Genomic DNA, 16607 nt, shown 5'->3' with positions numbered 1-16607 from the left:
CAGATGAGAGAGGATTTAAGAGAGATAAATGAGAGAGGGGGAATGGATGAAAGAGAGAGAGAGATAAATGACAGAGAAGGGGGTCAACATGAGATGAGAGGATTTAAGAGAGGGGGGAAGGAAAATAGATGAAAGAGAGGGAGAGACTGAGATAAATGACAAAGAAGGGGGTCAACATGAGATGAGAGAGAGGGAAAAGAGGGGAATAATGAGATAAAAGGGGAAGAAACGAGAGAAGTGGAGAAGAGATGAGAGTTGGAAAGATGGCTAAACTGGTCCGGAGGGAAATATAGGGGGGGGGGGTAGAGATGAATGAATGAGGCAAAAATGAGAGAGATTTGTGAAGGGAGAGATGATAACAAGGTACTGGAAGGGGCAGGAGTAAAGAGGCGAAAATGAAGGAGAGAGGGGTGTGAACGAAGGAGGTGATGGAATGATAGATGAGAAAGAGGCAAAAATTTATTTTTATTTCATTTCCAGGCAAGAAAACATGACAGCAATAGAAACATCACAAAAGAAATGTAAAATTGAGCACCAGCCAATGTCTGGGGATCACCTAAAAGAATTGAAAATTCTGTCGAGAGGTTCTCCACATTGGCTGGTGTCTACATGGAATAACACAAAATAGCAATAAATTCAAACGTAATTACAATACTTCTATAACCTTCATCGTAATATGAATGGGGAAAAAACAAGGTTATCAAATTAATACTTTAAGAAAAAAAATGCAGATTGGGTCAAATCAGAAATTAGTCATTTATCAAATTAGAGACAGAGATGGGAGGTCAATATATTGAATTTGAGAGTCTGAAATGAATTGTTGTATATGACATTTGTCACGGTTATGTGCGGGTTTAACAAAAAAACCCAGCAAAGTAAGTATATAACAAATAATGATAAAAAAAGACTCATACCCAAGTATATTTAAAGAAACGACTTCTTAGATATCAACTGAAATTAAGCTACCATGTAAAGAAAAGTAAATAAATGTATGTGTAACAGAAAAAAAAACAATATTGGAGAGGATGAGGGGAGATTATTAAGGGGGGGAGGAGAAAGAGAGGGGGTCCGTGATGAGAAAGGGTGACAGAAAGAGGAAAGAATGGGGGAGGGAGTGAAATGTAGTAAGAGTGGATGAAAGCATTTGTGGGTCCAGGAAATAGCTTAGGCAGAGGCTAGGACGGGGTGAAAGGGGGGGGGGGTGCATGGGGAACAGATAAGAGGGCGGGGCAGGACATGCACCAACACCCTTTTTAGTTTTGAATTAAGATCGTTTTAGTAGCGGGATATGGGCATGTCAACGCCTAAAGAGCAATCAATTTAAATTTGACTAACAAAGGGAAAAATAAAAGTGTCTGTAATTAGATTTAGAAGATTATTGCTAAAACGAATAGACCCTGTTTTTGATGATGTCGAGACAGGCCCTATCTTTTTGACAAGAAATGCTGCATTTTAATTTAGATTATTTTTAACGTCAATAGTGTATAAGAAAGAAGGTCATACACAAGTTTGACTGTAATCAAATTCTGAAAATCATAATAATAGAAAATCAAATGTTGTTTATGACTTTGTGACTATGTATATACGCATAACATTTTCTTGAACCTGGCCTCGAAAAAAGTTTTCTCAAGCTAAATTTCTTTTCGGCAGAGTAGTAAATACCGGGAGTAAATAATAACTCTGCTCTGATTATTTACTACTCTGCTTATAGGCAGAGGCAGAGTTATCAATAGATTGATAACTCTGGGCAGAGGCAGAGTTATCAATAGACAAGGAAATAGCGCCATCTTACAACGATATTTTAATTTCTGTTTTCTTGATTCTTGAAGATACCCAATATCGCTGAATTATGGAAGAAATTGGCATTGCTGTCACTCCTAAAAAGGTATATAGCTTGATTTTACAGTACTAAATATGTAATTAATGTGTTAAGTTGATTATGAATTTCAGTAGAGCGAATTGGAAGCAGAATTTTGAGAGGAATTCTCTGACAAACGAATACATGACAAAGCAATATTCCTTTTCGCTTCGGTCCCACCGATCTATGATGGTGTCTGTCCAATTCTTGCAAGCGTACCAGACACGGAATTTCGGAATCGGCAGATCGACATTTCAAATTTCAATTCAACGCCATTCATTTCGACGCAATGACAAATGGGGAATCAAGACGTAGATTGAGAAACGGGGCATGCCAGAAACGGCATAATCTGTAACAGTGGCAGTGGCATCATTTAGTGAATTGCAATATGATTATTTTTAGCACTGCCTTAGGCTTAGCCTTAGGCCTTAGCAGTGCAGTGTTGTCTGTTGAAATTAGGCCTATTTTTAAATCAGGGAGCCATTTTGAAAAAAAATATTGGGAGCCAATTTTCATTTTTACCAGACTAAGTTAGAGGCAGAGGCGCAGAGCCATTTTCAGTTTTTGAGAGCCATTCCTTTTTTATGATTCAGTGCATGGTTTAGCATCGCAGTTGACGTTTGTTCTGTACAAATTCATGTTTAACAATAAAATTTGACACTTATTTTTTCTTCATTGTCAAATTGTTATTAATTGTTAAATGATTAGATAGTTAGTAACAAGTTAGATCAAACTTACTAAACTTAGGCCAAATTTATTGTTCATTTCAATGCGTATTCAATAATTGTTTGCATCTTGTATTACACAAACTGGACGTTCTTTTACATCTTTTGAACAATCAAATTGAATTCAAATTCAATTCGGTTTTATTAAACAGTACTCATCAAAAAGTCAGAGGACTAACAATGTGAGTTTACATTTAAAAAAATACATAACAAAGAAATAAATAATACATAACAGGCAGTGACCATTAAAGAAGAAAAAAAACGTTATGTTTAAAATGCAATAATAGTATAAAAAGAAATAGAATGAGGAGTTGCATGTAATAAGACAGATTTAATTTGTGTATATATAAAAGAGCAGGTGAGGAGCAAGAAAGGCAAGAGTGAGCATGTGAAAAGGTGAGAATAGAGAGGAGGATTTAGCAAAATATAGAGAGGGAAAAAAGGAATGAAGGAGGAGAACAAGAAAGACCCACAAGTAAACAAATTGCAGATTACAAATATAAGAATTATGTGTAAAAAAAGAGACATAATGGCAATCATAATAGATGAGAGAGTGGGAAAGAGCAACAAGGAGATAAAGAGAGAAAGACAGAAAGAGAGAAATAGAAAGGTCAGACAGAATCTGAAAGGACATCATATCTAATCATAAATTAAATATAAAGTAAACAAGATATGTACATAGAAAAAAGGTAAGCATCAATAATAATAAATACTGGTCAGACACCCTATGAAATGGAGAAATACAAAAATATACCATTAATGATTTGCAATACTGATTTACAATACAACATTGTCCAAAGTGGATGAAGCAAGTGGGAGTTTGATGCATTGATGGAGAGAAATACTATAGAAAAGAAGAAAGAAGAAAGAAGCAAGAGAGCAAACAGACAGAGAGAGAGAAAAAAAGGGGGAGAGAGAGACAGGAAAAGAAAAAAGTACATTGCATGCAGTTAGGGAATATTGCACAACAAAGTACATGCTATGTTAAAATGCAATCATAAAACTTATACATATGAGAGATGATTGTTTTTAAAAATTGCATTGTGAATACATTTGGGCAAACATTAAAATAAAATCATCATCATCCCCAGGATGAGCAAACCAACAAGTACATGTGTAAATAGAGCTTTCTGAAGATTTATATAAATGTGGCAGATAACAGTGTGATGAAATCAGAAAAAAGAAGTTGTGGAAAAGTGAAAAAAGGGAAGAGATCAAAGGAACAAGGAAAAAGAGAGGAGAGAAAGTGATAGAGAGGAGAGAGAAAGAAAACATCACAAAGGAGTATTGCATATCATATGAGAGAAAAAGAATTTATGCATACAGATATAGTCTTAGAATACTCGTATTCAATGGGCTAGCAGAAATGACAATGTAACTGAATGAATTGCACACAGTAAATTCACTGACTGTTTAAAGTTTGAATGAAATAAGGGATGGGGGAATTCCGATATCTGTCAGTTCTCATCCTGGGAAGAGATAGTGCAGATGCATTCCTCAGAGTACGACCACAGTCACTACCTCTATCTGCAGGAAGGAGATGTCGATGCAGCTTAGATTTGAGAAGAGATTGAGCAAATTTAAGTGAAAGGGTAGAGCGTCTCTCTTCTAGATAGGTAACATTGAATTCTGAGAGCAGTTGATCATATGGCTTAACGCGGGTATGAGATAATCCTAAGAGCTCTTCTCTGAACACGCTCAATGCAGGCAGAGTGGTCACGTGTGATGCCAGATGTCCAGACAGGAGCTGCGAATTCAAGCGTCGGTCGAATATACATCTTGTATATGATGGCAAGATCTTATGCGTTCATCAAGTTGATCAAATTTGAACAGAATTTCGGGGAAATCCTTTTCATCATTTTCATTGTTTTATTTGATAAAAACTCGTTATGAAATAGTGAATGCTTGGCAGCCTGACAGTAACAGCTAATGTCAACATGTCAACTTATTTCACAAGCTAGTACATACATAGACTAAGCTTCGCCTACGCAAGTGCAGCTACTAGCACAGCTAACAGTCAATCTTCACTACAACACAGGCAGGAGAAACTGCATGTATTTCCCCAGGCACTGATTGTTACCAAAAATCAGGGCTGAAAACCCTAATTTCGCCCTTCAAATTGCGGAATCCTCGCCATATTTCCACAGCACCCTGTGGCTTAGTTCAGATTTAAGAAGTGGGTCACCAAAAAATGTGCTAAAATCTGTGATTTTGTTCTGCATTCACAAACGTTATTTTCTACCAAATTCAGGGTGGTATCTTCAAAAACAAAAGCGCAGAATTTTCGGAGATTCAGTGATCTGGATACAATTTTCTGAAGTGCCACGCCCGTGATTCTAAATAAACAGTCCACTCAGTTACAGACTCACAGACGCTTTATTGACTAAATAAACCGATGTCTATGGACAATTGCACTCACTAGATCCTGCTCGAAATTTGATGGCAGAAGGCCATATTTTGGTATGTCATTTTACTCCCCCATCATATATGTTCTATATTAGGGCTAGATATGTTATTTTGAACCTTCTCCATGTTTTTATTTTCAATTTTCCTCTTACTCTTCCCGGTGTAATAGCCCTTCTACAACAGTATTGAACCCAACTTAATACAACATAGGGTCTAAATATTAAAGCACAAGCGTCCTGCAGCCACTCTACAGCAGCATTGACCAGCGGGTTGTGGAGCACTGCTCTGCCTAGGCTTCATTTCCTCAGGTGATGTGATAGCTAAAGTATTCCTTTTCTGTATTTTTGTTTGTTTGTAGGAAGAGGTAGCATCACCGAGTGAATCAAGACCAACATCAACGGGGTCTGGATTGGAGAATATTGCCACAGATGATCTCTATTCGAGATACAAGGTTTGTTGATGATAGGGATGATGATTATGATGATGACGATGATGATGACGACGACGATGATGATTGGGTGTTCGTAGTGGTGATGATGATGATGATGATGGTGGTGGTGGTGGTGGTGGTAATGGTAATGGTGTTTGTGGTGGTGCTGATGATGATGAAGATGATGGTGATGATGATGATGGTGATGATGGTGGTGGTAGTTAGTGGTGTTTGTGGTGGTGGTACGTGGTGATGATGATGATGGTGATGATGATGATGATGACGATGATGATGATGATTGGGTATTCGTAGTGGTAATGATGATGATGATGGTGGTGGTGGTGGTGATGATGATGACAATGACCACGACATCGATGATGATGATTGGGTGTTCGTTGTGGTGGTGGTGATGATGATGATGGTGGTGGTGGTGGTGTTTGTGGTGGTGGTGGTGATGTTGATGATGATGACAATGACCACGACATCGATGATGATGATTGGGTGTTCGTTGTGGTGGTGGTGATGATGATGGTGGTGGTGGTGGTGTTTGTGGTTGTGGTGGTTGTAATGATGATGATGGTGGTGGTTGTGGTGATGATGATGGTGGTGGTGGTGGTGATGATGATGATGGTAATGATAATGATGATGATGTAGAAGATGATGGTGATGATGGGAATGATGATGGTATTAATTAATGCTAGTGATGAAGGTTATGTCATTAGTGATGATGATGCATGGAGTTTGTGGTGGTGGTAATGATAGTATATCGTTAAATGGAAAATAATGCAATTAATCTTTTTTTCTCTCTGATATCACTGCAGAAATTACAACAGCAGTTGGAATTCCTAGAAGTACAAGAAGAGTACATCAAAGATGAACAGAGAAATCTCAAGAAAGAATTCCTTCATGCCCAGGAAGAGGTCAAACGTATTCAGAGCGTTCCACTTGTCATCGGTCAGTTCCTAGAAGCTGTTGACCAGCACACTGGTATTGTAGGGTCAACAACTGGTGAGTGACAGGGAACGCGCTACTGGTCAATTCTAGTTTAGCTTTTTATCGGTCAGTTATGAGAAGCTGTTGACCAACAGACTTATTGTAGGGTCAACCCAAGACCACTTGTATATGTATTCGGGCGCAGTGCTGATGAGGAAATTGACGAAACAGTGTTGTCACTAACACAACACTGAACTTGAAATCTTCCATTGGTAGAACACTACAGTAACACTCCCAATAAAGATCGTTGCAGGAGATGAATGATGATGTTCTCCTAATGCATGTAGTTGTTTGAAAGGTTTATTCAGGCAACTTCCCAAGGTTAAATGTAAATGGTTTTTATTGTATAAAAAACCAAAGAGCAAATATATCCTCATTGTTGAGAGCGTGATACTGAGAATTTTTAGATTAAACAAATTGGGAAATGTTGAACTGCAAAGCTGGTATGAAATGAAGCTTTTATATACATAATGCTCTTGTAACTATCAGTTGTAAATTCTTCAAAACGTTTTGATTCATAAATGATTTAGTGTGTCCCAAAGTCGCATTACCTTACAAATCACGGCATTTGTTTAATTTTGCACATTGAATGTTTGCAACTGTGCAGTCACCAATGCAAGGAAGCAGTAATACAATGGCCCTTATTCTGGAGTCAGGTTTTACTTTAGACCATGGTCTAACTTTGTGCTGAAATTATGGGAAGCCAAATATGTCAAAATCATGTTTTCATTGATTTTTTCATTTTTTTTTCATTTCATTTCATTGATTGAAATGATTGCTTCTAATGTTCACTGTGCTCTTTCCCCTAAATTTGTAATGGTGAAGACAAGCATATTATTCATCCTTTCCAGACACTTCAGAATTATTTGAGACTAAAATGAGCTGATATACATTCAACCTCTACTGTTACAGAATTATGCCACAACTGGCTATCCATAGTTAAACCACAACTTTAAACCAGTATTTGAATTAAGCCTGACTTCAGCATATGGGCCTGTGTGTACATCTACGCTAATGATATCATCATATCAATTATCATGATTTTAAGTCACATTTAAATCCTTTTTTTTCAACAGCCCACACTCCATTTTTTTATTTCAACTATCTTTTTTCATTTCATATAGGTTCTAACTCCTATGTACGTATCCTGAGTACGATAGATCGTGAGTTATTGAAGCCAAGTGCCAGTGTAGCTCTTCACAAGCACAGTAATGCATTGGTAGACGTCTTACCGCCAGAAGCTGATAGTAGTATTATGATGCTGGGTACAGGTTAGTATACTGTCTACATCATTGTCATCATCATCATTCCCATCATCAATCATCATCGTAGTTTTCATCATTATGACCATCATCGTTGTCATCATTAACATCATCATCATTTTCATCATCATTATTCACCAATTATCACTATCTCCATCATTATTATCACCATCGTCATCATCATCAACCAAACATCATTATCATCATCATCATTATTTTCATTATCATCATCATCGCCATCCTTATCATCATCATTTTTATGAGCACCAACATCTCTTTACATATAATTCAAAATAGTTAATTTATTGTTCGTATCGAATTCCATTTTTGCAGAAATGGTAATATGGAAAGTTCACCCTAGCGTGAAGCTGGTTTTAATAGAAGCAGGAAATAAAAGAAACATATTGGTGAAGCTTTGGTGAATATCCATCAGAGTTTATATAAGTTATGGATGTTTGATACCTTTGTTTTATGTTGTCACATGTGAGGAGCTTCCCTGTCGGTCATATGATGTAAATTCAATGAAATGCAGTTTTCAAAGAAAATTGAGTTTTCATTCTGGTGCATTTATTATATCATTAGACACATTATTTTATACACATTTTATACAAAAAATATTTTCCAGTCATGATGAAATATAATGAAATGAGAATTCATGGAATTTATTCTTTGATGAATTTTCATCCAACCTTCACCATTATTTTTTATCATGCATTCTGCTTTTGATAAAACATTTTTCTTTGATGCCTCCTATAAAAAAGAGGAATGTTAATTCAAGATATTTATCCTTCATTGCAGATGAGAAGCCTGACGTGGTGTATTCAGACATTGGTGGCATGGACATGCAGAAGCAAGAGATACGTGAAGCCGTCGAGCTCCCTCTAACGCACTTTGACCTCTATCAGCAGATCGGTATTGATCCTCCGAGGGGTGTTCTTATGTTCGGTCCACCGGGATGCGGTAAAACCATGTTAGCTAAGGCTGTGGCACACCATACGACAGGTACGTCCGTCAGTCAGTAGTCAGACATTAGTTACGTTTCGTAAACATTGAACGGGCATGGCTAGATTCACCTCACACTCGCACCATTTATCCATCGCCAAACAATATCCCCCTCAACATTGCATATTGTAGTGCATTGTCCATCCTTAAAGCCAGGGTTACATTAAAACCGAATTCTCCTGAATAAATTCAGACCGATTTTGCCCAAAGTTGGCCGGATTCGGTTAATTTTTAACCTTTGCTAAGAATTGACTGCCCATAAGACGAGAATTCCTCGCAGAATCCAACCGAATTCCATCTGAATATATCCCGAATGTGGGCGTGGCCCAAATTTAATTTGTCATGGCCGTCTTCGGGAGTATCTTATGGGGTATTCGGCTGGTTTTGAACATTTCAGAAACGAGCCAAATCCCTCATGAATTTTCTCACAATCAGGAGGGAGAAAAGAATCCTCCCGAATATGTGTATTTCAGATGGATTTGCAGCTGATTAGGTTCCGGTGTAACCTTTGCTTTACCCAGCTCTCCTCTCAACTACTTTGTCTTCTTTGGCCCTCTCTTCTTTCTTCCAGCCTCTCATGTTGACCATAATAATCAAAGCCATTCTTGTGATGTTATGCACTCACATTTTACCATCTATCTAGTGTGTAGTAAAACATGTTGGCTAAAGCTGTACCACATCCTACAACCAGTAGGGGATGGTAGTGATAATGATAAGGTTTGTGGAAAAAAAATGAATTTACCTTATGTATATGAAACAATTAGATATTTTTTTTTATTGTGTTTAATAATCATCACCATAATTATCATCTTCATCCAACATAATCTGAAATCCACCATAGTTAGCTCAACTTTATTTTTGTTCCTTTTGTTTCAGCTGCATTCATTCGAGTGGTTGGTTCGGAGTTTGTTCAGAAGTACCTTGGTGAAGGACCTCGTATGGTGAGGGATGTGTTCAGACTCGCTAAAGAGAATGCCCCGGCGATCATCTTCATTGATGAGATTGATGCCATCGCTACCAAGAGATTTGATGCTCAGACCGGAGGTGAGAACAGGGGAGCATTTCATGATATAAATACTGTTATAAATTACTGAAATACTTGGAGTGGATTGGCTCAGAGCAAGTTAGTCACTGACAAGACACTTCACGAAACACTCAGGAATGTTTTCAGTGATTTTCAGCGACACCTTTTTCCTCAGAATTTTCACTGATAACTGTTACTTGCTATTAAATACTTGTATCTGATTGGCTGAGATCAAATTAGGCAGTGAAAATCACAGACGAGGTGCTTCATAAAATTAAACCGAATAAAGTAAAAATAGAATTAATAACATTGATTCCTGATGTGATAATGATCTAAAAATTAGTTCAAATAGAATCCAATTAAAAGACTACTACACAATTGTCAATATGTCAAAATTTGTCAAAATTGAGTCAATCTTAGGATAGCTTTGCCCCTCCTTTCATGTCATTCACTCAATACTCGGGTAAATGCTTTTCTGGCTGGAACCATTGATGGCTTTGTGGTACAGTTGCTGACCGGCAATCAGTGGATGACAGGTTCAAATCCCGCTGGTTCCCATTTTTGTCGGACCTTTTTTTTTTCAAATGTGCAATCTAATTCAAATGATCTAACATGTGGAGCGTTGTGGCCCAGTGGATAAGTCTTCGGACTTTGAAACAGAGGGTCGTGGGTTCGAATCCCAGCCATGGCGTAATTTCCTTCAGCAAGAAACTCATCCACATTGTGCTGCACTCGACCCAGGTGAGGTAAATGGGTACCGACAGGAAGTTATTCCTCGAAAAGCTGTGTGCACCTGAATAGGTAGCCTAGCTTAGCCGGGTAATAATAACAGCAGGGCCCGCTGGGAGAACATTTTTCGGAACTGAAGTGGCTACCCTTGATAAATATACCTCTATTATTATTATTATTATTATTCTTTCATGTTTTTCATCTTCAGCTGATCGTGAGGTTCAAAGAATTCTCCTAGAGTTACTTAACCAGATGGATGGCTTTGATCAGAATGTCAATGTTAAGGTATCGTATCAAGGATTTGTTTGAATTAAAACATACTTCAATATCATGACCCCCTTACACCTGTCATGACACTTATCACATTTTTACATGTTGAGTGAACTCAATTTGTATGTTCATCTTTTAACAGTTTTGAGATTGTAAAATGTATTTTTTTTAGGTATAGCAAATATTTCTCAGCATATTGTATCATCATACATTTTACAAACCTAGAAAGCTGTTTCAACCTTATATATGTTTTGTAATAATAATGATAATATAGATTTATAGAGCGCAGATGCTATTCACTAAAGTATATATTCTATTCGCTTTATAAGACAACCAATATGTTTGTTATTTTTATTTTTTTTTAGTTTTGATTTGAAGTTGAACATAAACATGCGGGAGTCTTAGCATCACCATTAATTTTTTTTGGGGTTTGTTTGATTCCAGGTTATCATGGCAACGAATCGAGCCGACACCCTTGACCCCGCCCTATTGAGACCGGGCCGTCTAGATCGTAAGATTGAATTTCCACTGCCGGACAGACGTCAGAAGCGTCTTATCTTCAGTACCATCTGTGCTAAGATGAATCTATCTGATGAAGTCGATCTAGAAGATTGTATCCTTTTTATTATTATTATTTGTTTGGCGTCACCTGTGCCTGGGAGGCGAAAAGCGAACTGAATCACTATGACCCACAGGTCTCTCCTCCCGATATAACTGATTGGGGGGGAATGTAGGTGGACCACTACACCGGGGTTTCCCCCGTACTCTTATACGAATAGTGCAGTGGGTTCTTAACGTGCAAAGGTGGTGACTCTCCTCTACACGGGGCCTCCATTTAACATCCTATCCGAGGGACAGAGTGTTTTCCATAGTAACATACTAGTAGCCTGCATCTATGAAACATGGGAGACGTTTACACACGACGCACTGGCTTCCGTCATCCACCCGGGGTGGACTCGAACCCACGATCTTTTGGTTCGACGGGCAGACACGTTACCGACTGAGCCAACACCGCTCTCTAAACCCTAATAATACAAATGTAGAATTATTTTGCACTGCATCGTTCTGCAACTATATTCTCAAGCAACACATGAGACCAACTTTGCGATGCCAAGGTAGGCGGGTTCGAAATCACCCAACATCTGTAAGTGCATATCGCACCCTGTAACATGATTTCATGTGCAGATCCAAGCTAAAATTATTTCATGATTTATTTCCTTGACTGTTATGTCTCTGATCAGACGTAGCAAGGCCGGACAAGATATCAGGAGCTGATATCAATGCTATCTGCCAAGAGGTCAGTATTCATCAGGTTTTGCTAGTAAACAGATTTTTGGATGAGGCTTGAAGGTTTGCATGGTCGTATGGACAATAGTTTATGGTACACCATGGGTGATTTCAAGTACGGTGTTGAAATCTGGTGTTGGTGTTGGGACAACACCAACACCAGCTACAACACCGTACTTGAAATCACGCTGGTGTTGGGATTGACCTCAGAAAATATGACGTATTTCCGGCAGTTTGTGTTGAGCTCTGGTGTTGAATGTCGTCTGCTGAACCGAGCATTACAGCTGGTGTTGACGATCTACGTGCAATTTCCCTATTCACCAACACCAACCCCCAGGAATTGGGAAAATCGTGATTTCAAGTTCGGTGTTGGTGTTGATGAACTGTAGTTCACGAACAGGAGGCGAACACGATGAAACACCCCCGTAAAATTATCTATTACAGTTAAGATGAGCGCAAATCATTAGAGTTTTACACATTTTAATGAAAAATAATATTTATGCTTTCTGATTATTGCAGTGATTTTAACCTGTGCATTCTGTACGATAAGATTTTACTGCAATTTCTTCCCGATTTCACTTTCGTCGTCGAGAATTTCTCGCGTAAAGTTGAGATGATCAGCAGCGCAGAGGCGTGACGTCATAGGATATCGATAACGCGATCGGTATCGCTCCTCTGAACTCAGCTCGGTGTTGGGGCTCGGTTCAGCAGCCTTTTCACGCTCTCAACACCAACACCAAACACCGTACTTGAAATTATCCCATGTGTAAAGTCCTGGAAAAACTGAGATTAAAAGTGAAAGGAAATAGAAGTGAAAATAGAAAGGAGAGAAAGTTGGGGTTTGGAAATAGAGTATTCTTTTCAAAGTAAGTGTAGTCCTTAAAAGGACTGTAAGCATGAAGGAGTAAATAGTAGGCAGAGTGAGAGGCTTGAGTATAAGGCTGGTGGGGTAGGAGAGGTGAGAGAGGCTTTTGTAGATAAGAGAAAGCTGGCTTGAATCAGCGAATAGAGTTGTAGTGCAGGGGATATGCCTCGGACAGGTTGACTGTCCGACTTCAGAACTCCTGAAGACGGACACTACACGTCACGTTTTTTTCTATACTTGCCTGAGACATTATCAAGTCTTAATAGATAGATTGGAGAGGCTATCCAGATTCGTACAGAATGGTAGTGCCCCATCAGGAGAGATTTTCTTGTAGGAAATATTGCTCTGCTTGAAGTTCGGTTTCCCGTTTTACTTTGGTCTTTAGTGTGATTTTGTCCCCTACAGCTGAAACTGATTTACTAAGTTGAATTTCTCATCGGTCTCAGAATCACCCAATAACAAATGGACCACAACTGTACATCACAAGACCTCCCTTCTTGTTTTCATGCACACTGTCAATTACTGTTCCTCTTTAGCCTTCATTCAATCCTCTCTCTTATTACATTCGTGTGTCTTACCCACAGGCTGGCATGCAAGCTGTGCGTGAGAATCGGTATGTCATCCTGGCAAAGGACTTTGAGAAAGGCTACCGGAACAACATCAAGAAGGACGAGACTGAACATGAATTCTACAAATAAACCATCAATGAATAGGGGCCGGTATCACAAAACGTAGCAACTGTCTTGCTATTGATTGTCTTACATTTGATCGTACATGGTAATCAATGCAATCAATTGTAAAGAAATGGTTCTACAATCAAATGTTCAGTTTTGTGGAACAAGGCCTAGGCAGAGATTAATTTAAGCATAATAACTATGTGCGGACTCACAAAGGCAGTTTCAATTGTATTATGGTATATGTGGATTTTGTATGCATGATTACACTAATTCCATCATGCATAATGAATAAAGTCTGATAATTCAATGTACGCTTTTTGCAAAAGGCACTAAATTCATGCTTGAATGAATCACGATAGTACAAGAAATCTACATAATCCAAGATCTTTTGCCATGTGTCAATTGAAACCTCCTTTGAGAATACCGGCCTTTTTGTCCACATTCGGTCTAGACTTGAAAGGATTAACCTTAACTCCTTATACCTTGGTCACATTTGCCGTACGGCAAGTCGAAAACAGCCGTTTTAACCATATTGTGTACCAACTACATGTAGGTGTTGTGTGAAGGTTTGCATGGTGGCATGTACAATTGCTGATGTGGTTTACGGTACACCATGTGGAGTGTTATAGAAACAGTGGATAGAAGAAGAGAAGAAATGGATAGGTGAGAAAGTGGAGATTTCATTTGAGAGTAGAGTACTCTCAAATCTCCACTTTCTCACCTATCCACTTCTTCTCTTCTATCCACCGTTTCTATAACACTCCACATGGTGTACCGTAAACCACATCAGCAACTACACATAGGTTGTTTGAATTAAAATGAATAAACTGGCTGTTTTTCGACTCACTGTACGGTCGCCGTAAAGCAAATGTGACCAAGATATTACTATGATGGGCTAGTTTAAGCACCTCTCTGAACAGACCGACACCCTCGTCCCCACATTCTTTGATGTGAGCAGACTCATTCATTTTCATAGAACCTCTGATCATAAAAGTCGATTGTAAACTCAGAAAAATTGGGGCTACGGTCAACATTTCTGGGGAAGCATAAATTCTAAATTTATTTCAATGATGACATCATTATAAATGCCTTGCATTTTGACCGAGATCATCAGCACTGCTCTTTTCGAAAAAGCAGGCATCCCGATTTGACCTCTCCCCCGGGTCAAAGTACAAACCTCCTTGAAATGAAGAATCAGAGACGGTGCATCTAAGAAGTGTGTTAACAATAAACGTTCATCATTTTGCTTTGGCAAATTAAAAAATAAACATACCCATATTAATTCAAGGTTACAGGATGAGTACAATGTTGTTTACCGTGCCATTTATTACCACTCACCACCGGGGAGAAAAGGGCAGCTGGTATTGTCCAAGGATTGAAAGCTGTCTTCTTATTCTTCTCTCATAAGAGCTTCAAGATGGAATAATCAGTTTTAGATATGTTTAATTAATATAATTCATTCCTTTTTGTTATCATGTTTCATTGTGTATTGATAACTTTCAGTAAGTAAAGATGTAAGTTCAAAAAAAAGAATGTTTGAATTATCCTTGATGTTTTGAATTTGTGATGCGTTTGTATGGTTGAAATCTGCAATGATGAAATTGAAAAGAGATGGAACAGGAATGTTGCAAAAATCAAATATAGAATAATACATATGATTTATATAGCGTCTTTTCCATTTTGATTAAATGCTCAAGGCGCTATATGATATTGATGTTTTTTATTTGACGGTGGTAATGGTGATAATGAACGTACATGTATTGATAATGATGATGATGATGGTGGTTAAGGTGATTATGATTATAATGATGATTATACTGATGATAATATTGAAGGTAATTGTGGTGACGATGATGGTGATGATGATGATAATGACAGTGATGATGACGTTGATGATGGTGGTGACGATGATGATGATAATGGTTGTGATGATAAAGACAGTGATGATAAAGACAGTGATGATGACGGTGATGATGGTGGTGATAATGATTGTGATGATGATAATGACGGTGATGATGGTGGTGACGATGATAATGATGATGGTGGTGATGATGGTGATGATGTTGTTGACGATGATGATGATGATACGGTGGCGACGATGGTGATGATGATAATGACAGTGATGGTGGTGACAATGATGATTATGATGGTGATGATGATGAATCATGATGATGGAGGTGATTAACTTGTTGGAGCTAAGACAGCTTTTCTTTTATTTCCTGAATATTATTGGTGGAATGCAAATCTCATACCTCTTCTTTCCTTCCTCATCAAATCTCTTCTCATTCTTTCCACTTCTCTCTTCCCCCTGTTCCTCTCATTCTCTCTTCTTAGAAAACACTTCGTTCTCTCTCTTTTCCCTTCACATTCCCCTTCACACTCTTCCCTTTTTTCCCTCTCTCCTTTACACATCCACCGCTCTTCTCTCCCCGCCCCCTTTGTTCTCTCTTTACTCCCAATTAGATATATTTATTTCCCCCTTCATAAAACCACTCCCTCCCTCTCCTTCCCTCACACCATGGACCATGCTGGCACCCTCCTTCCTCTTAACGCAATAGCAATTCTCTTTTGCATCGGCTTTATAATATCTTTGCTCTATCCCCTCTTACTTCACCCCTCAAACAATTACCGCCTCCTGCTCTTTATCGCTCAAACAAACCATCCTCTTTATATCTCCCTTGTTTGATGGATAAACAGCACAAGACTGGGACATGCCCACCACAGTCTCGTGTTCTTTATCCATAAAACAAAATGCTTCCCTCGATCTCTCTGCCCCCTTGTCTCTCGCTCTCTATCAATCAAACAAATCCTCCCCTTCTCTCTCTTTTTTTCTCTCCAACGAATCCTCCTCTCCCTCACATTCTTTCCTTCTAAGAAATTCACTCTCTTTCCCTCAAAGAACTCCAGTCTCTCTTACACTCTTTCCTTCTGAGAAATCCCGGCACCCTCTTTCACTCTCCCTCAAACAAATCACCCCCTCGATCTATCCAATTTTCTCATACAAATCCCTCTCCATCCCCCTCTCAAACTCTTTCCTTCTAACAAATCCACCCTCTCTCTTAAACGAATCCCCCTCTCA

The 16607-nt window shown here is 38.5% G+C and overlaps 1 protein-coding gene across 1 annotated transcript; it reads left to right on the top strand.

Moving 5' to 3' along the window:
- The first annotated feature begins 1799 nt into the window (after positions 1–1799).
- On the top strand, positions 1800–13837 carry LOC121419843 (26S proteasome regulatory subunit 6B). The gene is made up of 10 exons (XM_041614305.1): positions 1800–1885; positions 5348–5440; positions 6241–6427; positions 7537–7683; positions 8473–8676; positions 9553–9720; positions 10638–10714; positions 11144–11312; positions 11941–11996; positions 13436–13837. The coding sequence occupies exons 1-10, from the start codon at positions 1850–1852 to the stop codon at positions 13547–13549; spliced, it is 1251 nt and encodes a 416-aa protein (XP_041470239.1). The 5' UTR covers positions 1800–1849; the 3' UTR covers positions 13550–13837.
- Positions 13838–16607: the final 2770 nt, after the last annotated feature.

The sequence above is a fragment of the Lytechinus variegatus genome, chromosome 8, assembly GCF_018143015.1.
Source record: "Lytechinus variegatus isolate NC3 chromosome 8, Lvar_3.0, whole genome shotgun sequence".
NCBI classification, from domain to species: Eukaryota; Metazoa; Echinodermata; class Echinoidea; order Temnopleuroida; family Toxopneustidae; genus Lytechinus; species Lytechinus variegatus.
This window is presented reverse-complemented; position numbering and strand designations above follow the sequence as displayed.